The sequence below is a fragment of the Miniopterus natalensis genome, chromosome 22 (genome assembly GCF_054644295.1).
Source record: "Miniopterus natalensis isolate mMinNat1 chromosome 22, mMinNat1.hap1, whole genome shotgun sequence".
Lineage (NCBI taxonomy): Eukaryota > Metazoa > Chordata > Mammalia > Chiroptera > Miniopteridae > Miniopterus > Miniopterus natalensis.
The window spans coordinates 3,187,227-3,214,203 of NC_142102.1; the positions used below are offsets into that span (position 1 = coordinate 3,187,227).

Below are 26,977 nucleotides of genomic sequence, written 5' to 3' on the forward strand. Positions count from 1 at the left end.
GCCACCACCGCGTTGTTCCTGTCTGCAGAATGCTGGTATTGTAAGGCTCAAAGCCATCCATGGAAATAAGAAATACAAAAAAATTGGCATCAGCTAGCTGGCATTTGTTGCAGAAGTTATTGGCAAATAGAGCTGTCTCCTCTTCTAGCCAATGGTAATGTGATGTTTTTAATTCAATAAAGCGTTTCAAGAAAGTCCAAACCTAAACATTATAAACAGCGGGTAGTAAATATTTATTAGAAAGGGGAAACGAACTTTACGCAATTAGCCCAGTCCATCTCTTTTATGACTACGAGTTCCTCCTGTCCTTGTCAGCAGGCGCTGCAAAGCAAAGTCACCGTTTAAGGGGGCTTTAAGGTGTTGAAGCTCAGATATTCGACCAGGTGGGACAGAGGGCGAGCCGGCCAAAAGCAGGTAGTGTCAGCTAGAAGGAAGAGTGCGGCGTTGCTACTGGAGACAGAAGCAAAAAGTGGGGGTCGGGCGACATCCTGGCCGCGATCGCGGTGTCACGAAGCCCTCACCCCTTCTCTCCATGGGAGAGATTCATCTGTCTCCTCCCGCGTCACCCGGGTGTCTGGAGATTCTCAGTCGAGAGGTGCTAGAAATGACCCCTCGCCCTTTCACCCTTCCTGCGTCTCGGCAACACATCCCACTGCCGTTGCTCCGAAGCCCGCGTGTGACTGGTGAGGGAGGGATGGGCACCGGCCTTGTTGGTGACTTGAGCACGAGCGTGCCTATAATTGTGGCCTTCACAGCGGACTGAGAGGTGCACGTTATGCTGTTTTTTTGAGGACAGAAGCTGGAGGCCAGTTGTTTCAGGAGGGCAAGAGTGACTCGGAGGCAATAGGCATTCCAGGGCTTTATGCCTCTTTTTCTACCTAATGTTCGCTCCTCTGCCCCTTTCCATTTAATTCTCTTGGCCTTTCCGTGCGGCCCGGAGGCAATGTCCCTCTTGCACGGGGGTGAGAAGATAGGTTCTCGGGTCAGGCTGCCCAGGATCCTGTCCTGCCTCTTGAGCCTGTTGCATAGTCTCTCTGTGCCTCAGTCTACTCATCTACAAAATGGGGAAAACAATTTCTGCTTCCACATCATGGGGTCGTCAAGAGGGTTAAGTGACAAATGAATGAGAGCACTTAGCACGTAGTAGGCCCTCAGGAAAGTTTAACTGGTATTGTTTTTCCTACCATCTCGCTTCCGGGCGCCAGTGGGAGAGGAGACACTGTTCAGCCGACAGTCTCACTGGTGGGCCCTTCTCTGCATGTCTCTCTGTGCTGACCCCCCCTCCCATTGCTCCTGGTGCCCAGGTGTATAGCTGAGTGGTTAGACAATCTTATACTTCACAAAATGTTCCCCCCCAGTATTTCCAGTAACCACCTGGCATGTCGTTATTACTATATTATTGACTATATTCCCTGTGCTGTGCTTTACATTCCTGAGACTATTGTGTGACTAAGGATCTGTACTTCTTAATCTCTTCATGCCCATGGGCATCTTGGCCGATACAGACCCCTGTGGTGCCAGGAAGCTCAAGGTACCAGAATTCCACTTTGAACCACAGTGCTCTTTTCTCCACTGTCAGTTGTTTCTAAATGTGGAGTCATTGGAATCTCCCCCAGGGACTGTCAGGGGTGTCTGTGCCCCACTCCAGACCTTCTCCGTTCGTCCCCGGGGGGCGGGTTTCAGGTATTTCTCAGGTCGTCATGCTCGGCTCGGTTTGGGAGCTGCTGATCTAAACGCAGCCTGCCCCTTTAATGCCCGCGTACCTGGCCGGAGCGGGCGGCTGGCCGGAACGGGAGCCTCGCCCTGCCCCTCAGACAGACGGCCGTGCGGTAGGACGCTGGGTTGGACGCCAGGTTGAACGCCGTCTTGCCTGCCTCAGCCTCAGCTTCCTGCCCAGCAGCTGCAGCCTCTCTCAGAGCTGTTGGACTTTGGCAGCAGATGGCCCCAATTTTCCAGAAGTGTTTGAACGTTTACAGTAGACGGCCTCCTCGGAGAGCTCTCCAGCTCGCTGCAAGCTGTGTGTTATCCTTCATTCTTCTTCCCCTTGCCAGCTGATCGCCTGGGTACCCTGGCCCTGCCCTCACCCTGAAGCCACACCCCCCCCCCCCCGGATGGCCCCAGCCGGGTGACAGTCCCTGTGACCTTCAGGAACATGGAAGGAGGGACCAAACACGGGGCTCACAGAACCTTCCAGAAGCGGGGCTGGCATGCTGACCCGGGGAAAGGCTTCAAACTGCAGTAGTACGTGTGGAAAATGTGGATTAGTCACTTTTTCATCCAGCGCTTAGCATTTTATTTTATCTCCCCCTTGGCTTGTGTTATCAGCAACATATTTCTGAGGGTTTTTACATAACCGTTCCCTTCAGCGCTGTTTAGCGTCTCTCCAAACGCCGGTTGGCGCCCTGTGAGGAAGAAGATCAGAAGAACCTTGAGGGGGGTTTAAAAGGGACCCAACCAACAGAAGAAAAACACTGTCAGGCCTCAAATGCATGAGCAGTGGTGTCTGTCTTTGGAGGAACTCAAACCTTCCCCATAGTTCCATAGTGTTCCAGAGAAGGCAGCTGGCCGTGGGCTTGTTTGTTACACAGCCTCTTGAGGAGCTTTGCAGCACAATACACTTGGCATGACTTTCACTCACCAGACATTAAATGGAGCCAGGGAGGTAAGATGCTAGAACCAGGGAGCTGTTTCACTTTCTTTGCTCTTTGCACGGCACCGATGGCATTGTGCTGCTTACTGAGGACTGCTTCTGGGTAGAGTCGGGGGACTCTGGGCACCCCCACCCCTGATTCGGCTTGAGTGACCGCAACTTTATGTGTTTCCACACTGTTTTAATATGCATTTTATTTAAGCCAAAGGTTATGCTGCCTAACAGTGCTTACCAATGAAACACTGCAGGAGGAAGGCACAAGGCATTAGGGTCCACTGCAGATACGGGGCAATGGTGCGCACACGTGCCTGGCTGGCGCAGGTTGCCAGGTTGCCAGAGAAGGAAGTGGGAAGGAGAAGCTGGGGACTCATCACAGAGAGGCAGTGTGCCCAGTGGGTGAGAGTATGCCTTCTGGGGTCAGGACAGGTCCCAGCTCTGCAGCTCAGGCAGGTCACTTAATTCTGATTTTTCACCTGTGGGACAGGAGCAGTGACAGGTTCTGTCTCAGCAGGTCGGTGTGAGTAGTAATGAGATCGTTCTGATTATGTGCTTAGCCTGATGCCTGGGCTCAGTAAATGCTTAGGGTGTGTCAGCTTTCCTCTCACTCTGTTGAAGCCGTGCATTGCTTTACTTATGAATGTCTTCATTCGTTCATTCATTCATGCATCCATTCATTTAGCTAGCCTTTTCTGGGCATGTACAATGTGCTGCCAGATGTGTGCTCATGAGATGAGGCGATGGACACAGCCGCTGCCCCCCAGAATTTCCACTTCTAGCTTCCTCCTTTCTGTTCCCTCTACCACCCAATTTTTATTATTTTCACAGTGACCAAAATTACCTTTCAAAGTCCTTACATCCCTGTTTATTTTATTAATCTGTTACGTTTGCTCCTACCCCAGCTAGAAAAGGCAAAGAAGTTGGTGCATCTATGGACACCCTGTTCCCGCTCCCACCCCAGCGCCTTCTTACCTGTGTCATCCCTGCCTTGTCTGAGTTTATGGTATAATTCATTCTGTTCTCCAGCTTCAACCCCCACGGGTTTCATTCTGTGCTTTCATCACGAGTCCTTTTGCCACGGGTTTTCCATTTATTTCTTAGTTGACTAAAGTCTGTTCTCCACACAAGGGGATTCAGTTCTTTGTATGTGCACAGTGTTTTTCTGTTACCTAAATGCTTGAGCAACAATTGAGTTGACCTAAACATCTTGGATCACGTTTTCTTTCCCATGTCTTCCTAAGCATCACTCCACAGCCTCTGGCAGCAACACTGCTGTGGAGAAATTGGCCTGAAGCCTGTTGTCTTTCCCCTTATTGGTGACTTGATCTTTGCCCGGCTGCCCCAAGTATTTCTTGCTTTCCCTGTCAGACCCAGTGACCGTATCAGGGCTGGCCTCTGCGTTCCTTTTCTTTGCCACTTTCCCTGGAACAGGGCTTTGCTTTTCAGTCTGAGACTGAGATATTTTTTCACGTTAGGATATAGCCTTAAACTTATATTCCAATACCTCTTCTGTTGCCTTATTTTTACTTCGGTACTCTTCTTTAGGAGTCCTGTGCCTCGAACCCACCTCGGAGCCCCTGACCTTTGCAAACATCTGCCTCCTCATTGGAAAAGTGGGGGGAAAAATAGGAACGGCCCCATCCTACCTGCCTCCCACTCATGCTTAAGTCAGATCTCCTTTGTGCGTCTTCCATATCTGTCATTTCCTCTTAAAATTTTTTTTGGAATTATTTGTTCATTTCCATCTTATCCTACTGACTTTTTCTCGGTCATCCCCTCCATCCATTCAGCTCCCTGTGTGTGTCGTGGCATCTCCCTCACGCTGCTTTCAGTGTTGTCTCCATTGGTCGTCTGGTTTTATCTTCTCGGACATTTCTCGACCAAGTTCTGATAGTTCCATTGTTATCTCCTTTGACCTGTTCATCTTTCCCCTGAGTTCTCGTATACTTACTTTTTGCCAATGCAAAGAGAAAAGACACAGTTGCTATGTTTTTAAAAAAAAGCTAATGCACAGACGCTTGCACGCTGTTCTTAGTCATTCCGTGGCTGGGTTGCCTGGTGAGCGTTAACCTGCTTTCTGCCGCCTGCTCTTTCTCCCCTTCTCGTTTGTGCTATCTTAGTATAGATCCTGTGCTGAGTATTTTCTACCACTGTTCACCCCTGACTTATGCCTGGACCAGCTAATTATAGGATGTTCACGTTGGAGAGAGCCAGGGCTGCGTGCAGGCCGGCAGGAATTCTTGCGAGAGGGGTGTGTGTGCGTGTGTGTGTCACTACACCTGCGATGGGACTTCCCTGCACATACGGTGTATCCTTGTAATTTCCCCGTGCAGTCCTGATATTCCTGATTTTACCTTGTGACAGGTGAGGTCCAGATCCCATCCCCAGTCGAAGCGTGCATTTTCTTCCTCCCTCCCTCTCGCCCTCCCTTCCTCGCCAACACTTGGAATTCTCCATCCCTCGGTCTAGCTATTTTTTCTGGTGGGCATGTAGACGTATAGTGGTGATTTTAATAGGCCTTTCCCCAGTGAAACTGGTCGCCTGTTCATATGTTTATTGGCCATCATATATTTAGAGATCCTGTTTTGTGAAGTGTCAGTTTAAGTCTCTTCCCCATTTTTCTACTGGTATTTTTTTTAAAAATCGTCACTCAAAGGTATGTTTATTGATTTGAGGGCGGGGGGGGGGAGACATCAGTGTGAGAGAGAAACATCGATCAGCTGCCTCCCCTATGTGCCCGGACCTGGGATCCAACCTCCAACCAACTGAGCCACCTGGCCAGGACTGGGTCTTTTTCTTAATTGACCTTTAGGAGATTTTTGGTTTTTTGTTTTCTATATAGTCTGCATACAACCTTTTGTTCTATGCATTACAGATATCTCTCCCATATATGGTAAACATTAAATATCTTCTCTCACTTCCTTACAATTGTCTTTCGAGAAGCAGAAGTTCTTGATTTTAATACAGTGTAATTCATTAGTGTTTCCCTTTATAGTTCGTAGTTTTTGGATTCCGTTTAAGAAGTCTTTGCCTGACCTCATTTGCTCTTTTTCGGATGATTAGGAAACTTTTATGGGAAAGTTCTGTCTATAAAATGCATAATAAACAGTTTATGCCGCCTTCTCCCCCTCTCTCCTGAAGGGCCAGTTATGTCTCCTAATCCCAAGTACTCCCTCCCCATAAATTCACCTCCTGGGTCAGCCTTGTCCCTGGAACATGTGTCCGCACACTGACACCGCACCCTCGAAGAGCTCTTGGGTCAAAGTGCATGGAATCAAACATTTAATGAGGTGCAGTCGGTCTTTATGGGACCAGCCGGCGCTGAGCTCAAGGCTCTCATCTTTTTACCATTCTAATGGGGACGTGGGGGCTTTTCTGAACCCAAACGCACAATATTCCGCTTGAATCATCAACTTCTTTCAAGGCAGAGAGCAGCTCCAACAGACGTGAAAGCTGAGAAAGAGCTGTGGGCTTTTCTCAGCTCTTTTGTTAAAGCCCCTGGGGTGCTGCTTTCTTGCCCTTTCCCCCCCCCCCCTTATTTTGGTCCCTTCCACTTCTGAACATCTGCTGACATCAGTGGAGTTGACAGCACCTATCTTCTGTGCAGATGTTTGAGATTCCTTCGGACGGCAGACCTTGAAACTGAGCGTGGCACACCCTTGGCGAACCCCGTTGAGCCTGCCCTGAGCTGTGCCAGAGACCCTTGCCCCTCGCCCTGCCCAAAGTACACCCCAGGTCCCCCCGCCTGCCCTGGGGGGGGGGGGACATTTCCCCGCCCCAGCTTGGATTTTTTCACCATGATGGGGTTTGGCTTCCTGGAAATGCTGTGTCTTTAAAAGAGCCTTAAGTACATCTGGTCTCAATTTTCAGACCACGAGACAAGGATTTGGGTGCAAGTAGTTTATCTGGGAGGTGATCCCAGGAAGCACTGTGATGGGGCAGGGAAGTGGAGAGAAGAGAGTCAAGAGGCGCACAGATGGGCAGGCGACCATGTGGACAGCGGGGCCATCCCACCTGGACTCTCTGGGACACACGTGGAACTTGCCTCAGAGCCACCTCGCTTCAGCTCCCGTCCCTCGGGGCCCAGCGTTGCTCCGTGGCCAGGGTTGCCTCCAGCAGGGAGATGCGTGTGGATGCTGTCTGCCCCAACTCCTGCAGGGGAGACCGAGGCACATGGGGAGGACACCAGCTGTGTCCGCTGCAGTCACTTTTGTAAATTGTCTCATTCTGAACACCTTTTCCACATCCCAGTTTCCTCTTAATACAAGTGGGAATCTGCATTTGTAAAGGCCTACTTTTTGCTTTAGTAGAATTGCTTTAGTTGTGTATATGTGCATGTGAAGAAATTCTCTAGGTGAAATGCTATAAGAAATGGTGCGTAGCTCAGCTGAGCTAGAAGTTGGGTCACCCCGGGGAGAATGGAAGGCTGTCTCTTTCACCCGTGGGGGCCCTGAGTCCTCAGCTCTGGGTCTGTGTAATGGTTACTGCTGGGCTGCCGAGCTGATTCCCCCGGAGACAACCTTCCCAGGAGTAAATGCACAGAATTTTGTTGAGCTAAATGAACCAGTTGAAATGACGCACCTTTTATTTCTTCTGACATCCAGATTCAGACCTTCCTCCTTCCCCTGCTATTCCAAATCCCAAGCCCAAGCCAGTCACTGGCCCCCTCCTCACCACCCCTGCTGTGATCCTAGGCAGTCACGTTTCTTCCCGTGTCAGCAGCATCTGATGTGCGCCGGACTGTGGTGCCTGGTGGAAGGAGACGCCTCCTGCAAGACCAAGCTGGACCCTCCCCTGGACGGCACTGAGTGTGGGGCAGACAAGGTAACCCGCCAATCGCCACTCCCAGCGGGCAGCCCCTCCACCTCCTGGGCATTGGGTATGTCTCCCTGTTCTCAGGAACCCCTGAAGAATCCCATGGGCCTCCCCAGAAATGCCCATGGAGCCCACTCTGGGCAGAGGGCCACTTACCTTTTTTTTTCTTTTAAGATACAAGAATCATTTGTTTATTATTTTCGTTAAATGACCTCCTTTTGTCACATAAGTGCATTTACTTGCAAACTTTTACATCGGTAGACCATAGGTGGAAAAATAGGATTGCTTGCCATAACACTAAAGGCTACTGTGAAATGGATGTGAGGAGAACAGTGGTCCCATCCCAGCTAGAGGTTCAGAGAGTGAGCCTGCGGCCTGATCTTCATTAGTAGGAGAGATTGATACTTGTGAGAGAAGAGAGGGGTCCAGGGCCAGACTTTCTCCTTAGTCTTATTGCAGGATCAAAGGAGGTGCTGCGACCGGGAACCACACATCAGCTCTTGTGCTCCAGGGTTTATGTTGCACACGTTGGGAAGTTCCATGTTGGAGGACTGGCTTTCTCTTGTCCTCAGAGGGAACCAAGGTTCACCCATGTGGGGCTGGCTTTTGTCACCTCTGAGCAGTAAACGCAACCCTGAAGTTCAGACCCCCAGAACCAGGACACAGGACACTCTGCCTTCCAGAGTGAGACTCACATTCAGCCACATTTGCAGAAGCCCAGGCCTCTTCATGAGCCACATGGATTCATCCTGTTTCTAGGAATTCAGCAAACCCTAGAGGAGCACATCTCGTGTGGAAGTTTAGGGCAGAACCCATACCCTAGAGGGGAGGGATATTGGAGTCAGGTTGAGTGAGTGAGGAATGTCCCCGGAGTTAGCAAGCACGCACACCCCGAGATAGCCTACTTTGACAAAGTTACGCAGAGCGATTGGCTGGTGTGATGGTGACTTTTCACGTGGAAGGACGCGCTGTGTTTCAGTGGTGCCGAGCAGGGGAGTGCGTGAGCAAGACGCCCATCCCAGAGCACGTGGACGGAGACTGGAGCCCCTGGGGCGCCTGGAGCATGTGCAGCCGCACGTGTGGGACGGGAGCCCGCTTCCGGCAGAGGAAATGTGACAACCCCCCGTAAGTGCCCCCGACCAGGCCTCTCCAAGGTGCCCCGATCGTGCAGTTCTCACCGCCTTGTGCAGGGTTTGTCTCCCAAGGAGACTCCGAACCTAAGGAAGCTGAAACACACCCGGGGCCCAGGGCGGGGCTTGTGTCTCTCAGGTGGCCGCTCAGCTTCCCAGAGCTCTTTCTGGGAACACGGATGCGGCAGGTCCTTGCCTGAGCCTGAGCCTCCCTCGAAAGGCTTCCAGGGACAGCTGGAGGACAGGCCCGCCTGGCCGGCTTCGCAGACTTCCTCAGTGGAGGGTCATTCCAGGGAAGCCTGTAGACTAAGGAGAGAGACGCCAACCTGCAAACTGGCTGCTAGCTGACTTGGGAGCTGCCTGCCTGCTGATGAGTCACGAAAGCATCCGTGGGGTCAGCTGTTTTGCTCGTCCACATATTTGAAGCTGTCCTCTTAGAACTATTTGACTGAAACTGGGTTTATTTCAGGTATTTTTTCCTAATAGGTTTTCTTTTATCGACTGTGGTGACCCTCTGACCCTTGTTCACTTCTGCATCTTGGTTTCAGAAAGCTCGGGGCTAGTTTTGTGCTCAGTCTTGATTCCTTCACCAAGCAGGTTTTTCTCTTCTCTCGAAACTTCCCATTTTTAATATTTCTTTAAATGGTCTGGTTTCCATCTCATGTGCCCTCAGCTGCATCCCATTAATTTTGTAAACGAGCAAGTTATAAATTATGACTGAATTAGAAAGGTTTTATATCCACAATTAAGTCATGTTGATGAATAATTAGCAGATCCCCTCTTGTGTTCAAAACCCCCGATGCCCTGGCTGTATCCCAGCCCAAATAAATCACACACGCTGGGGTGGGGCCCAGGAGTCGGATGTTTTAAATCTCTGTGGGTCACTCCACTGGCCAGGATTGAGAACCTCCGGATTAAAGAGAAATTTATGCTCACAGTTTAGTCAATGCCAGGAACACCATTTTTTCCCCCTAGTTGTGCTATCAGAGTTGGTATCACACATTTTGTCTTGTTAAAACCTGCTCCTCTGGCACCTAGCAGTGTGCCTGACACACAGGAGGTGTTTAATCTTGTAGGAGTGACTTCTTAATTAAGAGCGCTGATGGTGTATTAGGATTCTCCAAAGAAACAGAACCAATAGGTAGATAAGTAGATAGATACATAGGTAGAATATAGATAGATGATGATAGATATAGATAGATAGATAGATGATAGATAGATAGATACATAGATACATACATAGATACATAGATAGATGTATTTATTATGAGGAGTTGGCTCACATGATCATGGAGACTGAGAAGTCCCAGGTCTGCCGTCTTTAAGCTGGAAACCCAGGAGAGCCAGTGAGTCTGAGGCCTGAGAACCAGGGCAGAGATGAGAGATGTCCCAGCTCAAGGAGGGTGGGCGACCAGTTCCTCTGCCTTTCATTCTATTCAGGCCCTCAATGGGTTGGATGATACCCACAGCACCGGAGAGGATAGTCTGCTTTACCAAGTCCCCCGACGGAAATGCTGATCTCTCTCACCCAGAAACACCCTCCCAGACACAGCCCGAATGTTTAACCTGGGCGCCCTGTGGCCAGTCGAGCTGACATAAAATTAATCATCACAGATGGGTAAATGGTTAGATGCCCTGTCTAGCTAAATGGTGAGAGATTAGTGCAGAGTGGTTTCAGTTCTTACATTGCTCTGTGTTGTAGTTAAATAGTCCCCGCTCCAGCCCCGAGAAGAAAGACTTATCCCTCCGCGACCTCGGCCTCCATCTTGTCTTCTAAGGACATGTGTCATCGGATGTAGGGCCCGCCCTAATTCAGGATGATCACATCTCATCAATTAGAGTTCCTTCACTGCATCAGCCAAGACCCTTTTTCCAATTAAGGCCACACTGGTAGGTTCTGCATGGACTCAGCCCACTGCAGCCTCGAAGCCTCCTTTCTGCTCTCAGACACATGCCCCAGCCTCTGGGCCCCGTCAGTGCTCCTCTCCCTCCCCTCACTCACCTTCTCCTCAGACAGGCCCCCTGCCCTGACCACCTGCGTCGGGCGGGCGGCTTGCTCTGCGCTCTGTCTCGGCGGCACCCTGCGTAATGTTGTACGTGTATTAGAACAATTTGTGATGACTCTTCTGTATTTGTTCCTTGTTTTCACTTTGTCTTCCCCACTGGCTTCTGAGCCCCACGAAGGCCACACCTGTTCGGGCACCATTCGGCCTTTTGTGCGTCCGTAGAGCAGCCTTCCTAGCATGTGCTGCCCAGCCCACTGCCTGGGTGCACGCAGCCTCTCTGCACTGCCGGTGCCCCCAGACACACACCTAGTATTGTTTTCCCCCCGAAACACTAAGGTTATTGTAAATTATCATGCCAGGAAGGTGGATCAGCTCTGCCTTGTACCATCTGGCTTCGCTGAGGCCCAAATGCTGTGAACGGCCAGGGAGCGGGGTCCAGGCCCCCCTGCACACACGAGGGTCGTCTTCACAGGTGCCCGCCCTGTGCCACGGGACTGTAGGGTGCCTGCTGCCCTCTCAGGACAAGCTCTGAGTCTAACCCGGTCTGCGGTGTCCTGAGTGAGAGAAGCAATATGGTTTTGCTCCTGTAACACACCTTGGTACCCCGTCCGATCTTTTGCAATAACAGAGTAGCTCTGCCTCCCGTTCTGAAGGGAACGGTGAGCTCTTTTCCCCTTGTGTTCTACCACGTTTCTCACCTTCACGGAACCACCCCAGGTGAAAGGGGAGAGAAGGGGCCGGCCTGAGGGGGGACGGTTCAGCCGCGGGCCCGGTGCCTCCTGGGGAGCTGCAGGGTGCAGCAGGCACTGTCTTATGAAGTCCAGGCAGCCGCCGTCAGCTGTTTTTGCAGAATGACCTGATGTGGTGATTGTTACAAAACACAGCTGATCGAGGCCCCAGAGCCAAGCTCTGACCAAAACAACATTCCCTCCCCGGCTCAGTCCTTAAATCACCAGGCTCGCTGCCTTGAGATTTCCCAAGGATGTCCAAATCTCACTGCTGTGCACATCTCGGGCTTGGAACGTTCCCACAGCTCTGTCCCCACCCCTTCGCTTTACTCCTGGCCCCTTTCCCGTCTTCTGCAGCTGGTTTATTCACTGTCCAAAAACACTGGCAGGAGAGTCCCCCCCACACACCCTTTTTTTCTCTAGTCTTGGTCTTTACAGCTATTGGAATTTTCGTTTCTTGCCAGCTGACATCAAGGCCTTGGGGATCATCCATGTTTTTAACCCAGCTTCCTAGGCTCGCGCTCTCCTGCCATAATCTGTGTCCCTGTGGGTGGGAGTTTCCGCCAAAAGACTGCAAGGCAGATAGGTCACCTCTAATTCGGATGCTCTTCCCTGTCGGAGGGCTCCTGTTTGGGGGAGGGCTGGGGGAGGAAGAGGGGAGGAAAGGCTCAGGTGCTGTCGTGTGAAGAGCCGGCTCTGCTGGAGCCCAAGGAGGACAGACAGGTGAAAGCAGCGTGGGACCAGGAAGGTGGGAGGGTCACGGGGGTGTCACCCCAGGAGCATCAGAAGGGGAAGCAGACTGCTTCTAAGACCCAGTGTGAGGACTGAGGAGGCTTTTGCTCCCACAGTGAAACCCCCGTATGTGCTCTCTCCACACGCCAGTGACCTGGTGTTCGCATGGATGTTTTTTTTAAATTCTGGTCTACATGGGAGCCTAAGTTACATCTGTTACTTGGATACCTTTCAGAGGTAAAACTGGGATGTCTGCTGCCCTGAAGGGGCGTTAGCCGCCCTGTCCCGCTCCTGAAACCCGGCGACGGTGTCCCGCTCCCTAGCGGGAGCTCCTGGGTCAGAGACTGGAGGCCGAGGGGCGGGCTCTCCCCTGAGCTCGCACATCTCCCGATGGTGAGCCCATCGGAGCCACTGTTGTGACTTTCTCCTCTGATCCGTCTTCACTAAACAGAGCCCAGCAACGACATGAAAAGTGCTTCTCCGCTGGCCTCTCTCTCTTCCTCCCACCTCCATTCGACATGTCCTTCCTCTCCCGGCATCTCTGCCGTGTGACCCTGCTCACCTCTGCACGCCTTCGCCACCTCCCCTGTGCCGGCATCTGCCCCAAACACGTGGGGCCCGCCCTGGCCGGAGACAGCCCCGCCCTGAGGAGCTGGGGAGGACCTGACTCTCTCCACACTTCCAGTTTCTCCCCAAAGCCCCTCTGCCTCGTGCTTCACCTTAGTTGTAAACATCTTTATTACGATTTCACACACAGAAAAGGGCCCGCGTCCCAGAGCGCGGCTCCCTGCCCAGGGCGGCTCGCCAGAGTCGAGAGTGTGTGTTGGGCACCCATGCGGGCGCGTGTGGGCTCCGTGGGGGTGGGGGGTGGCCCCCCGTGCGCCCGTGTGTGACCACGAGGACCCAGCTTTGCAGAGCGGCCGTGCCATCGCCACTGCCCCGAGCAACCGTGAACTTCCTTCCACTTGCTCGCCACCCTCACCAGCGCTTGGTGCGCCGTCTTCTCTGCTTTGGCGGTTCTCGTGGGTGCGGGGTGGATCTCGCGGAGGTTTTGTTTGCATTTCTTTGATTAGCCGTGAGGTGGAACATCCGCGTGTGTCTGTATTTGCCTCTGGACATCCTTTCTTGGGAAGTGTTTGTGCAAGTCATTTCGTTTTGTATCTAAACTTCTACTTTATTCGTGTCTAGAAAATCCTCTTAGGGTACAAATAGAAACTGGGGGTCGGTATTGGAGAGGCACGCCGAAACATTCATCGCGCTCCAGGTGACGGTGACGGTGTCGGTGGGCCAGCCTCGAGAGCCGTGGGGCAGCCCCCTCCCCGCCCGCTCCTGCTGCATCCAGCGTAGCTGAGCTGTTTCCCCACCTGAAGGGCGCAGTCAGGAACCCCACCTGGTTCTTTGTGCAGACTTGGCGAGGTCATGGCCACAAAGAGCAGGCAGAATGAGCGCCCTCTGGGCACATGAGCTTATGATCGCTGTTCGTTTATGTGAGGGCGCCTCTGTCCCCACAGCCTCTCACAGTGTCCTCAAGTGCCTGGGCCTCACTTCAGGGTGAGATCTCAACTCACCGGCCCCTCTCCTTCGAGGCATGTGGAGGAAAAGCTCCTTATTGCCCACTGGGGCATAGGGAACAGATTGCCACGACCGCACTGGAAACCGGAATTGGCCAAAATGAAGCCCATCTTCCCAGCCAGGCTGCCTCCTGGAGGTACCGAAACCTTTCAGACAGACTCCAGTTTTAAAATTGTTACTTCAGGTAGTTTCTGCCCATACGGTGGTTGTCTAGGTAGAGAGACGGGTTCCTGGTGCCTCCTGTTCCACCGCCTTCCCTGACATCACCCTCTCTTTTGGCCATTTTAAGATTGATTCTAATAATATAGTTCAATTCATTCTAACTACTGCGTCTTAAAGACCAGCCTGTGTGAGTTCCCTGGTGGAGGCTGCAGAGGAACAGAAAGAGCTAGGGACCGAGGGCAGCACTTTACAAGGTTGGTGGTAAGCTGCATGGCAGAGACCCAAGCGGGGTCAGGAGAGGCTCCAGGGAGGAAGGAATAATAGGCTTCGGGGTGAGGTGGCCTTTAGGACAGGCAGAGAGCTGGGGATGGGGGAGAGATGGGGCAGTGAGCTGGATGGGGGCTGAAAAGAGACTGCCTATGGGATAAGGTTGGGATGGGCTAGAAACAGGGTAAACAGCATTCAGGAGGCAGCTCCCTGAGGCCCACGTGGAACCCCACAGGCTCACTGTCTGCCGGATCTAGCAGTTGTCATGTCTAACCTCTCCCCCGACCTGCTGCGGGACTTCGTGGTCATTGGTATGTGGGGGTCAGTCAGACGTAAATCTGGAAACATCAATTGAGGGAGACAGATGCAACGGAAGCTCAAATAAAGCTCGATGACAACCCACAAAGCGAATTATGTGACGTGTGCAAATCTCGATTCACACCCTAAAGTGTGTAAGAAGCACAGCTTCCTTTATTTCCTAGAAACCAACCTGATTTGTATTTTTTTTAACTCCACTCTCATCCATGGAGGATTCCTAATCACTTCAGGGGGTTCTGCCCCATTTCCCAGGGTCTGCATCGAAGTCCGGTGAGGATGCGCCTGGTCCTCATGACATGTGGCGTAGTCACCTCCCAGAGCTGCCATAACAAACTACCTCTAAGTGGGCGTCGTAGACAACAGGGACTTATTCTCTCCAAGTTGGGGAGGCGGGACATCCAAGGTCAAGGTGTTGGCAGAGTTGGTTCCCTCTGGGCCTGTGCGGGGGAGTCTGTTCCATGCCTGTCTCCTCGCGGCCGGCAGTTTGCTGGCCATGTTTGGTGCTCCGTAGTGTGCAGAAGCATCACCCTGGATGCCATCTTCACTTGGCATTCTCCCCACGTGTGCTGGTGGTGTTATAAAAAGGGAAAGTCTGTTTCCAGATTTCCCTTTTTATAGCAATACCCATTGTATTGGATTAGGAGCTCACCCTACGCGAGGATGACCTCATCTTAACTAATTACATCGGCAGTGGTCCTACTTCCAAATAAGGGCACATTCTGCGGTGCTGGGGGTTTGAACTTCAGCATGAGAATTTTAGGCAGGACGCAGTTCTGCCCATAACTCCTCACAATATACCCCTGCGCCCCCCCCATCCCTTCTCTGGTCCCAGCTATGGGAGCTCACCTGTTACAGAGATGTCACCCCTGCTGATCCACACGGCTCTTCCAAGTGCCAGCCCGTCTGTGTTCCGTCCACACCACGCTTTGGGCACAGGAATCCATTCATCTGTCTGCACTTGGCACTCAGGCCCCAGGCTCTCAGGGAGCCTGCCTGAAACTCCATCTTCTGAAAAATGCCACACGGGGCCATTTCTTTGAGACCCACCTGCTTCACTGGTGCTCTGGGCAAAGGAACAAAAGATCCCTCTGTTTTCAGATCCCATAAACCTTAGAGAGATTTTGCTATTTTCTAACCTGGAGATCAAACTCAGACACCTCCACAATGCCCCTCATACGTGGACTTGGCCAGAGAACCCAGCTGGGTCTCCAGAACTGGTCAAAACCCCAGTCTAAGCATCTAGGGCCTAAGACCGCGTCACTGACCACACGTGGTCTCACACTTGCCCAGGTAAAGGTTTCAGAGCAGAGATCTGACTGGTGTCTACCCGAAGCCAATGAACAAGGGAATTAATCATTCTGATTCTTTCCATTATAAAGTAAATGAGAGCTATTTATTTACTCATCCTGAAACTTGGCTACCTCAGCAGTGTACCTACGGGCCTTCTAAAGGTCTTCATTTTATAGAAGACCAAAGAAAACAAAACCCACACACACCATAAATTTCCCTTGGGATATTCTTGGTACAGATGGCCAAGTTTTAAGTTCAGATGAAAGACACAATTTGTGGATCTTGCTGAACTGATACTCACCATATTGCATTTCCAGATGACCTTGATTTACAGCCTCTGGACGCATTTTCCTGATGGCTCACTGAAACTTGCCGTCAGCGTGGGCCCGGGGCTGCCGAGATGTGATGTGCAGAGGAGAGGGGGTGCTCTGGAAAGCTCGCCCAGCCCCTCCCTCTCCTGGCAAGGAGGCAAAAACGGAACGCCCGCTATATCCACGGCTCCATCTGGTTAACGTGGACCCATCTCTCCCCTCTAGCCCCGGGCCCGGAGGCACGCACTGCCTGGGCGCCAGCGTGGAGCACGCCGTCTGCGAGAACCTGCCCTGCCCCAAGGGGCTGCCCAGTTTCCGCGACCAGCAGTGCCAGACGCACGACCGGCTGAGCAGCAAGAAGAAGGGCCTGCTGACAGCGGTGGTGGTTGACGGTAAAGGAGTGTGGCGCTTCCTCTTCCTCCCTTCCTTTCCCAGGAACATAAACACCTCCTAGGAAAACCCGGAGGGCACCCCCCCACCCTGTAACCCACCCAGCAGGATGCTCCAGTCCTCCCGCGCAAGCCAGCCTTGGACCCGCTTCCCGAGCAGCGGGGTTGAACTTGCATGACCCAGCTCCGTGAGATTTCCCAAAAGCAGCTGGGAGGCAGGCGGCGGCCCAGATTCCTCCGGCACCCCCATTTGCGGCAAGGCGGGCATGCTGGCAGCCGGCTGCTCGCTGCCATGTGCTGAGGGGCCGGGGCCAACTCCGAGGCGGGGGAGGCCACGTGGGGCGGGTAGTGGGCTTCGGTGTCTGTCGCTTCCCTCTGCAGTGTCGATGCTCTCTTGCATCTCCCTTGTCCATTTGGGTTGGTTCTTACTCTTTGACATGTTTGGGGAACAGTTGTGAGGACGGTTTGCAGCTTGGTGAAAGTGATAAGCCCGGGCCACATTTCCTTTCTAAGAGCTTTCTCCCAGATTAAGTGACTCTGACCGCTGTGCTGTCGCAAGCGTTTCCAGTGGCCGAGAACATCCTAGGTGGTGCATCCCGTCTGTAGGACTCATGATGTCTGTTTATCGTCGATCAGGACCCCATAGGATCTAGCGCAGGGTTTTTTTTTTACACTTAAAATTCTGTGCATCTTCAGGAAACCAGACTGAGTATGGTCCCATTGATCGAGCACATATGTGTCAGGCTCACGCTAGCTCTGCATACATCATCTCATTTAATATGCAAAACCAGCCATGCAGAAGAGGAGAGGTTACAGGTTCCGTGACATGTCTGAGCTCCCGTAGCTGATGAAAAGCAGAGAGGGAGCTGACCCCGGTTCCGGAGGAGCTGACTCAGAAAATAACCAGCTATCATCTGGCTTCCACTACTCGAGTGAGACAGAAAGCATGACTTCGTGAGTGCCGAGTGAGGGAGCTTTAATAGGAACTAAAGCAGCCGGGCCCAGTTTTTACGCAGCCTCCAAAGTCTTTTGCAGGAAAATTAGGTTCCTGTGCCAGGTCTTAAGTTTCTTCCCCGTGACACAGGGGACCTTGGAAATCTATGTTGTGCATCTGCTACGACCAGCTCAAGGGTGCATAGCTGTGCGGGGACACAGGCCCAGACATCACAGAATAATGGCCGCAGACCTCCAGCTTTTAACCCAACAACCTGGCCCCTCCACTTTGAACTGATTGTAAACCGACGTGGGGTGTTCTCAGTCCTGGCAGATAATGCCAACCCTCCCAGCAGAGGGCTCATTTTAAAGCATCAGGGAGTTCCCCAGACATTTTCTTTTTTGAAGAAGACAACCGCCGATGGGAGCTGTGATTGTAGCGGCTCTGTCACCTCCCCAGCAGACTTCCAAAGTGCAGCCTTTATAACCTCAGCCTGCCATGCAGACAAGGGAGAGAGGAGACCCGCCCTCCTGAGCAGAGCCTGTGCAGCCGGAGGCAGAGGCTCACCCACGACCCTCGCTGCCCTCTGCCTGGCCAGTCATCGGACGCAGGGAGACACAGGAGGCTTCCAGAAGCCTCGGGCACACTTGGATCCCTAATCGGGAGGGAGGTGGCCCCGGCAGCAGCTGCCATGCTCCCAAACCTTCAGCCATCGCCAGACTGATAGCCAAAGATGCCGAGGTCCTCTCCCACTTCTCAGGAGCAAGAGAAGGTCAGGTCCAAGACAGACTCACCCCGTTAGCATTTCCACTCAGCTATGTGCACGGGGTTTTTATTATTCTTTCCTTCCCCTCTTGCTCAGTTTTTCAGTTCTCCTGCCTCATTTATTCAACGCAGAAGTCCCACTTAAATGTCTGTTTTTCCACCGATTTCTCCAAGTCCAGATTAAACTTCTATTTAGCGTCTAACCACTGTTAGATGGCTGACCTCCTCGGTCCCCTTATCATCACAGCGGCTGAGACGGGTGTCTGCCCAGATACCCCTCCAGGAGGCCTCACAGTGCAGCTATTTGGGGAAGCTCATTGCGCTCAGGATGTTTTCACCCTGTCACTTTTCGCTTTGCTTCCTTCCGAAGCAAGAGACCGTTGATAGCCAGAGCGCCACGGCCTTTGATCTGAAAAGGCAACCATATTTGATAAGGGCAGCCAAAGCGCAGTAAGCACTTTGCCTTTGAAGGGGAGACCTCAAGTTCAGGGCTTTGCAAGGGACACGTCCCCATCTGGGGTGGAACTGTCAGGCCTTCTCGCAGATTCGGTTTCATTTCCTTCTCAAATATAAACAGAAGCTAGCACTTTTTAAAGGAGCGTTTCACAAATAATAAATGGCCAATTCAGAGGACTGGGGGGTGGGGTGGGGGGGGGTGCAGATTCTAAGTGTTCCTCTCAGAACTCGCTTTATAAAAGGCTCGATTCTAGCTCAGCAGTGATAGGAACGATTCCTGCGGTCGGGCTCCAGGCTCTTCGGAAGCCCATTATGACTGCCCTATTCATAGCATTGCTATCGCTGCGGAATTCTTTGGCGGGTGACGCACAGTTCAGGGAAGGAGAAGCTATATTTTTTCTTTTTTCTCTTATTGAAAAAAAAAAAAAAGGAAATTCTTGCAGAGGTAGATTTTCCAAGGGAGGACTCAGGACCACAAATCCGTACCACCTCCAACAGAAGACAAAGACTCTCCTTAGAAACCATTTCTCCGTGGAAAAGCCTACAGACAGAACCCATGGAGGTGGCCCGTTGCCAAACCCACCCCATTGCTGCTTTCCCCGTGGAATCTCATTTAAGTGGAAACCTTCAAGAGTTCAGGCCTCCCTGGCGAGGCCAGCAGGCCACGTGCCCACTGAAGTGTCGGAGGGCTTGGCAGAGGCCGTGTCTGGACGTGGAAGTACATTCCCAGCTCCGTCTCCCCAGCACGGCTGAACCCCTCTGGGTCTGAGCCTCCCAGGGGATGGGCAGGGTATCATGGTGAGGGCTCCCTCGCTCCAACTCGGCCAGGCCGGCTGGAGGCGCTTAGCAAAGAAGAGGGAAGTTGTTGCAGAGATACCGGGCGTCTCACTGGTCCCGGGGCCAGGACGAGGGTCTGAGGCCAGGGCCTCTGAAGAGGTCGGGAGTGCTCCCCACGTCCACCACAGCTCCCGTGTGTGAGTCATTTCTTCCTGCCCTAGCCGCAGAACGGCTTTCTCGCAGCTCGTCTCCACGCAGGCTGATGAAGGCCACAGCGCCTTTCATGTCAGTTCTCACCCCTTATCCAGATCCTCTGGGTCCAGGAGTGGTTCAGAATTCAGAGGATTTTATGTGTTAGACAGGTAGCAACACTACGGCAACCATATGTTACTTAATACCCTCGGCGAGGTCCAGGGAAGCCCCCCACAGTCAGACACATGGACACCTCTACTAGGTAACCCATGAACAGCAGCCTCCAAGTGGGATTCTGAACAGTACCAACAGCCTCATGCCAGCCAAGGCTGCTCTGCTGGCAAATGTGTTTGTCACAGATGTTAAGAAAATGCCATTTTTAGAGCTTTTGTGGTTCCTGAATTGTGGGTAAGGTTGTCTAGACTTCTTGGGACCCACCAACCATGAATAGAGACCACCTCTATCAGAATTACAAGGCTGATTTCCCAGGACAGAGACCCTGGTCCAAATGTGGTCAGGTGGCCAGTGTTGGTCCAACCAACTGAGACCTGGCTATGAAGTCACGGTGGGAAAAGAGACTTTGATTGGTCCAGCTATGGTCAAGTGGCCACTGCTGGTCCAATCAGCTGAGACCTGACTATGAAGTCATGGTGGGAAAAGAGACTTTGATTGGTCCAGCTATGGTCAGGTGGCCGCTGCTGGTCCAATCAACTGAGACTTGATGTAAGTCGTAGTGGGGAAAAGACTGATTGGTGAAGCTATAGACACCAGTTAGCCTGCCGCCTGGCACATGATTGATACTAATTGTTATTTATGATTTTGTCACCGTCACCAGCATTATTACTGCTGTTCAGTGAATCACCTCAAAGCTCAGTGCTCCAAGTATTAGGGCAACACGTCAGTGTAAAGATTATTAAAATCTCCCGTTTTCAAACTGCTCTGGCCAAGGGACCCTTCCTTATAACCTTAGAACACTTCTCTCGGGCGGTCTGAGATGAGCCTTCCCACTGAGTGTGTGGATCAGAGCCACGGAAAGCTGCTGAGCACAGTGGCAGCTCAGTGAACGTGGCTCATTCACGGAAGCCCCGACTCTGGGTGACAGCCTATCTGCTCTAGCGAGAACTCTCTGGCTCCGTGTCCAGATCCTCCGAGGTCCTGTCAGCTCCAGAAGGCCGTCCCTGCCTCAGGCTTGCTCACCAAGCACCGCTGGAGTGACCCACTAGGGAGACTGGGGTGGAGACAAAGGTCCCAGCACACAGGTGTCGGTGTTTCTCTGTCTGCAGGTTCCTGTGCAAAATAATCACTGCGCCCTGCATGGCCTACACCCCCCTTCCCACGTCATCGTTCGCCCCTTTCCCTCCTCAGATAAGCCGTGTGAACTGTACTGCTCGCCCCTGGGGAAGGAGTCCCCGCTGCTGGTGGCCGACAGGGTCCTGGATGGCACGCCCTGCGGGCCCTACGAGACCGACCTCTGCGTGCATGGCAGGTGCCAGGTGACGTGTTTTCTTCCTGTCCTTCCTGTCCTTGGTGGGGCTTTGAAGAGGGGGCTCTCTCTCCTCAGAGAGGCTTGTCGTGGGGCGGGGGTCTCGGGAGACCGGGGGGAGTGGATTTTCTTAAGAAGGTGCCAGGGGTGCTGCCTCCCACAGCCTGGCACCCCTCCTGCAGGCCACCCGGGAGTTGAGGTGGCTGAAAGAGGAGCAGCCACGTAGTGTTTAAATGTTCAGAAATGTTTAAATAGCTTTAGACGTCATGACAAAGGGAAGAGCGGGTGGGATGCTAAGGTGAGACTGGCAGGTGTGTGTGAACATATGTTTTTGGACAAGCTCTGCTCTGGTTCCCTACAGAAAATGAACTAAGCAGATGCTGTCGCAAATGGTACCCAGAGAGATAGATATGCCTGGTTTTTGGGGACCGCTCTCCACCCACCAGGATATCGCCCCCAAACCCATCCTGACGTTGGGTGTCTGACTCCTCAGAATGATGCTAAATGTCATTTAAGACGACAGAAAGAAAGGAGGGAGGGAGGGTGAGAGTAACAGAGGTGACTGGGACTCGGGGGAGGGGTGTCAGGAGGCTGCGTATCTCGGGTACCTAGAGGGGTGTGGCTCAGGCGATGCCACCTGGCAGCCCAGCAGCCCTAGCAGAAGCACCACCTACCTGCAAGCACCTGGTGAGATTAAGACGTTGAGAGACAACTCACTCTCTGAAGGAAATTAAAAATACCACCGGTGGTTTTGCCAGCAATACCCATCCTTCAGAGAGAAACAATAAAGGTTAACTTGAGCCCCACTGTTACGTCAATTCTGACAAAAAGCCAAATTAGTAAAGTCATCATTAATGAATTATTGTAATAAAAATGAGCAGACTTAAATAAGCTGATGGGCAATTAAATAGAAATACGGCATTTATCCTTGTTTTAGTCATTGCCCACGTAGAATGTTCTGGGACTCCAGTGGTGGTTGTGAAGGAAAGATTGGTTAAAGACCACAGTAGGAAGAGTAATAAAAAATCATCTCGGGTTTATGAGCAGAGGATCTGCAGCTATTCATGATACCATCTAATTATCATGGATAAATTATAATTAGAAATTATCCCCACTTTTTCATTAGGCAGCACTTACACAAATATCGCCATAGTTTACTTACTAGCTTTTCCTTCCATTTCTCCCGCTGGAACTTTTGCTATTTGGGGGTAGCAGAAGGAGTTCCGGGAAATTTTGAGGAGCACAGTGAGGAGCTGGTAGGGAATGGAGGGGACGAGAGGCTCCAAAATGGCCTTGTGAGTGGATTCCAGGGAGCTCCAAACAGCAGCCTGATTCAGACCATAGCACGAAACATGGAAATACCATCTTACTCTGTTTTTATGAGGCCTGAGCTCAGTTTCATTGCAGTGAGTCACAAATTACTTAACATGCTGAAATGAAACTTAACAGTGCTCATAAAAGTGAGAGCGAGTGGGGGGAAGAAACACAAACATTGTCCATTTTTCAGCAAGTCCCTATAAATCAGGGGCCCCATCAGTAATGAGCCCTACTGCTGGCCTCCAGAAGCAAAGAAATCAAGTTCACGCGCCTCTGACGCCCAACTTGCCTCGGAGCTACTGACCTCCCGCGGGTGCATCAGACCGATGGACAGGCCTGAATATACCTGGAACCGGATGGGCTCGGCTTTCCTTTAAGGCCCGAGCAGCGTATGCTCACTGCAGCCAACTCGCTCCGCTGAGGGTCCCCCTTCCTCGGGACCCTAACCTCTGTGCACATCCCGGGCTTGATGGACACCAAACCAAAATGAAATACCTTCAGGGCCTGGAAGCTTCTTCATGGAGGGATTGTGCCTGATTATCTGTGTTCCCCCAGGAGCTGGCTCGGAGGAGAGCTTTGGACGGCTTATTGAAAAGAGAAGCCAATGAGCAGATGCGTGGGAGGTGGGGTCACCTGCTCGTGGGACGGCAGTGCTTCTGGGATCTGGACCCCATTTCCACGGGCCCAGAATTTATTGGCCTCCCATTCTGTGTACAGTGGCCTGTTAAGCAAATGAATTCCTGGTGGGATTTGGGAGAATTGTAAGAGAGTCTGGCCTCAGAGCCCCCCCTGTGTGCAGAAGGGGCGACAAGCACGCAGGCAAACGGACAGGGAGTTTACTGCTTGGCTGGGCCCGCACTTCCACAGCGCCCTCCTGGCTGCTGCTTTTCCTCACGCCATGACCCCGCAGCCGACATCTCTGTGTCGGTGCCAGAGCTTTATTGATAGCAGGCCTCAAAGCCTGAAGTCGTTCCCTGCACCCTGTCATCTAATTAACCTCCCACACCAACTTCGGGAGGAAGCCAGCAGGCTGAGCCCCGTGTTCGCTCTCCCGTCCCCGGGCGCGTAGCACAGACACACGGTGAAGAGAAGGAGAGGTCACCCTTGGACAACAGATGACACAAGTGGATGGCAGTGTCGCGGGAGGAACAAAGCAGCAGCCGCCAGAACTGGGGCCAATGGGGAGTGGCAACCAAGAAGAAAGCAACGTGCTTGAGGGAGTCCAGGATCTGGGGATGGAGGCTGGGAGTGAGAATTTATTTAACTGGAAATAATGAGATGAGTCAGGGCTTCGTGCGCCGTGGCTGACCATGCCCAGCTCTGCACCCGGAGCTTGACGGCCTGTTATTATCTTCAGGCAAAATATCGGGGCTCCTGTCCAACGTTGTGTGACAAACTATTCAAGGACAATTGGAGCAGGTGCGTGACCTCAGCCTGAGCACGGCCCTCACCCTTCTGGGTTTGGGGGTAGACTCCGTCTTCCCACCCACCAGTTCCAAATGGAAGCCTGCCACGAGACATCCCCACCCTCGAATCTAGCTCCCTGGGTTGGTCTTTCCATGTGCCTCCTTCTCAAATAGGAGTGGTCAACCAGAGATGATCTGCCATTTGAAGAAAACCAGCAGCCGGCATGAGAAAGACCAAGAAAAACACACAGAAAAACTCACCCTGGCAGAAAATTGAGATAATTATAGAATTCTGCAGAATTATATAATTCTGCAGCCAAATCATCAACCAAGCATGCGAGCAAAATAATTTCGAGATACGGAAGAACTCAGAAATGTTATTTTCCAGGCATCCATTCTGGAGAAATTACGTGTAGTTTAACCAAACAAGGGCGAAGTTGAGAAAGGGGAAGGCGCGGGCTGCGGGAATTGGTGGAGCTGACCCGGAGCCCAGGGACTGCCCGGAGGAGGGCTGTGCCGCCGGCCTGGAAGCCTTCGGTCCAAGTTAAAATAAGCCAGCGACGTCCCTCCAGTGGAAGAGAGAGAACGAAGGAGTCGTTGGAACATAGCTTTTACGTTGAAGAAAGCAAGTGCTTTCCTTCCCAGCCAGAAATTTTAGAAAAATACCACAAAGACAAAGGCCATCAAAACCTGTAGGAGAAAGTCCCAGTTCAAACACAAGAGAACCAAACTGCTCCATTGAGCTGGGGGCTTTTAGGTATTTATTTAACAAGTACGATGGAATCGTGTGGAATTGTGGCCACACCGGGTGGTGTGTGGGAGCGGCCATTCCCTACCCGTGACCTCTGGCTCAGGTATCTCTAGAAGGTGGGGGGGCGTCAGGCCTCAGTGTGACTTTTGGGGCCACTTTTCCCTTCCTGGGCCCCCTTCTCTATAACAGATACTGAAGGATGTATTTGATGGCTCTGTGGGTATAAGGACAAACAGAATAGAAGCTGGATTCCATTCATTTTTTTTTCTCTTCTGTGTTTACAATAAATAAAATATTTTCTCGGGCCTCTGAAAGCATTGTGGGCCTGGCACCGTGCCTGCTGGGCCCAACGGAGAGGGCAGCCTCGTTACAAACCCCTCTGAGTCTTAAACCCAGGATAACCCTGCCCTCTGGTTATGTAGAAAATCGGCTGTGACGGCATCATCGGGTCTGCGGCCAAGGAGGACCGGTGCGGGGTCTGCAGTGGGGACGGCAAGACCTGCCGCGTGGTCAAGGGCGACTTCAGCCACTCCCGGGGGACAGGTGAGTGCGAGGCAGTGCGAACCAGTATCTTATGTGTATTTTATACCCTTTGCCCCCAAACCAATGATCATGTGCCCTCCCCGCACTTCTTATTTGAGGGCTAGCTAATAATAGGGTGACCTGGAACCTCAGTGTCATGATTTCTGAAAGTCAGAGAAAGGTGTTTTACCAACAGTGACCCAGGCAGACGAGGGTGGCCCCCGAGCCCTAAGGAACAAGTAGCGAGATTCGCTGTCGGTAGGGTTGGGGCAGGACATTTCGGGCTGAAGGAAAAACCGAACTTAGAAATGGAATAAAGCCCCCTGGGTCATGTCACATGTAGGTGGCTCCAAGTGTGGCTGGATGGACTGGCTAGTTCTGTCAGCTCAGATAGGAAGGTAACTTTCATCTCTGCCCAGCTCCAAAGGAGGAATGTCTTATCACGCTTAAGGGTGGAAATCAAAGAGAAATACCATACCAGAGAGATAAAAAGCAATCAAACGCAGGCTTTTTGCCCAATTATATGAAATACTGACCCTTGTCTGAACTCTCCTGGGCCCTTTTACCTTAAACACCTAAGCCGGGAATTCCGAGCAGACTCAAACAGGAACGGCATCCACACCCTCCAGGATGTCACCCTCTCGTGTGCTTGAGAGGCCCCAGTGCAGCGACGGGGCATACGGCATCCTGAGCACGGGTTATTTATTACCCCCTGGCCTGTTGCCGCCCAGCATTGAACAGGTCAAGGTCCTCAGCAACTCATCTATGGAAGGAAGCCACTCGAGTTGGCTCTCACACTGCTTTTCTCATGGGTGCGCTCAGCCTTCAGTTGAGTTGAAACAGCTAAGTGTTGTGAATGGAGTAATTTGAAAGTTCCTGGTACGATGCTTTCACTCCATTAGGTTGTCATTTTGACATTATTGTCTTGATTCCATGCTGTCCTGAGCACCAGAAAGGGGACTGGCATCCACAGGGAACCAACCATGGTGACCCACGAGTTCTGCACCCTTTGCGTTTTGTTCTTAAAGAGAATCTTCTTACAGTCTGTTCTTAACAGGGAGGGTGACATGATCTGTCCCGCTGGAATGTGGATAGCTCCGCATGGCCCATATTTATTCTAGTTACCTTGAGAACCCCGCCACGTACCAGGCATGCAGGTTCCTTGAGGAAATTGACCAGCATGCGACAGTGACATAGGACGCTTTACTTCTCTGTGATTAAGAATTACGATTTCAACCAGTTCCTGAAATATGCCTGGAAACCGACTGCAATGTATTTCTTTTTCTCAGTCAAGAATAACCTTTGTACGAAGGTGTCTACATGTGTGATGGCAAAGGCTGTTCCCAAGTGTTTCTCATGTAAGATGTGTGGATGTGGCGTGCAGTCCTGGCGGTGGAATGCCCGGTGAAGGGTTCTTGCCTTGCTCATGTGTCTGAATGTTTCCTGGGCAGATCAATGGAAATGAGCCATGGATAGACACAAAGGCCATTCATTGCTTCTATATAACTAACTAATGTTGAAGACCAATTGCCCAAAAGAAAAGCTGTAGACTAAAACCAACCTTAAAGCTATAAAAGATAAAGAGTCGCGGGGTTGGAAGCCGGACAGAAACATGTCCGTGGGCCAGGGGTGCATCTTTGTTTTCCTCGGCCACACCTGGCACTTCGGCAGAAAATACTAGGACGTCCAGAAAATGTAGCCACAGGTGGCCCTTCCCTGCGTGGGAAAGTATCCAGATCACAGGGTTGGGTTTTCCAGAGGGCAGCGGGCACTTGGTGACCCCCACCTGGCTGTCCCGCTGAAGTTCAAGGTCATGGCTGTGCTTTGGCCCGCCCGCACTGACCTCACGTTCTGAGGGGTGGATGAGAGTATTAGTCTGGCTTCATGGGCTTCCCAAGAAATCAGTTCTTTTCAATTAGACCCAGACAACCTTTAGGGAAAATGAAGATAGTAGTAGTCTCACAAACAACTTTTGTAAGTAGGAAAAAATATAAACTCATACATAAT

At 51.9% G+C, this 26,977-nt stretch overlaps 1 protein-coding gene across 3 annotated transcripts in view; it reads left to right on the forward strand.

Moving 5' to 3' along the window:
• Positions 1-26,977, forward strand: part of ADAMTS17 (ADAM metallopeptidase with thrombospondin type 1 motif 17) — a 155,286-nt gene that overhangs the window by 83,047 nt on the left and 45,262 nt on the right. Inside the window, exons 11-16 of one of the 3 annotated variants that reach the window (XM_087829134.1) lie at positions 7,370-7,471; positions 8,442-8,587; positions 16,204-16,370; positions 20,857-20,984; positions 24,871-24,991; positions 26,260-26,328. In XM_087829134.1, coding sequence (XP_087685260.1) covers positions 7,370-7,471; positions 8,442-8,587; positions 16,204-16,370; positions 20,857-20,984; positions 24,871-24,991; positions 26,260-26,328 — 733 coding nt within the window. Of the gene's footprint in view, positions 1-7,366; positions 7,472-8,441; positions 8,588-16,203; positions 16,371-20,856; positions 20,985-24,870; positions 24,992-26,259; positions 26,329-26,977 lie in introns of all 3 variants that reach the window. The other 2 variants (XM_087829135.1, XM_087829136.1) reach the window with 2 other exon arrangements.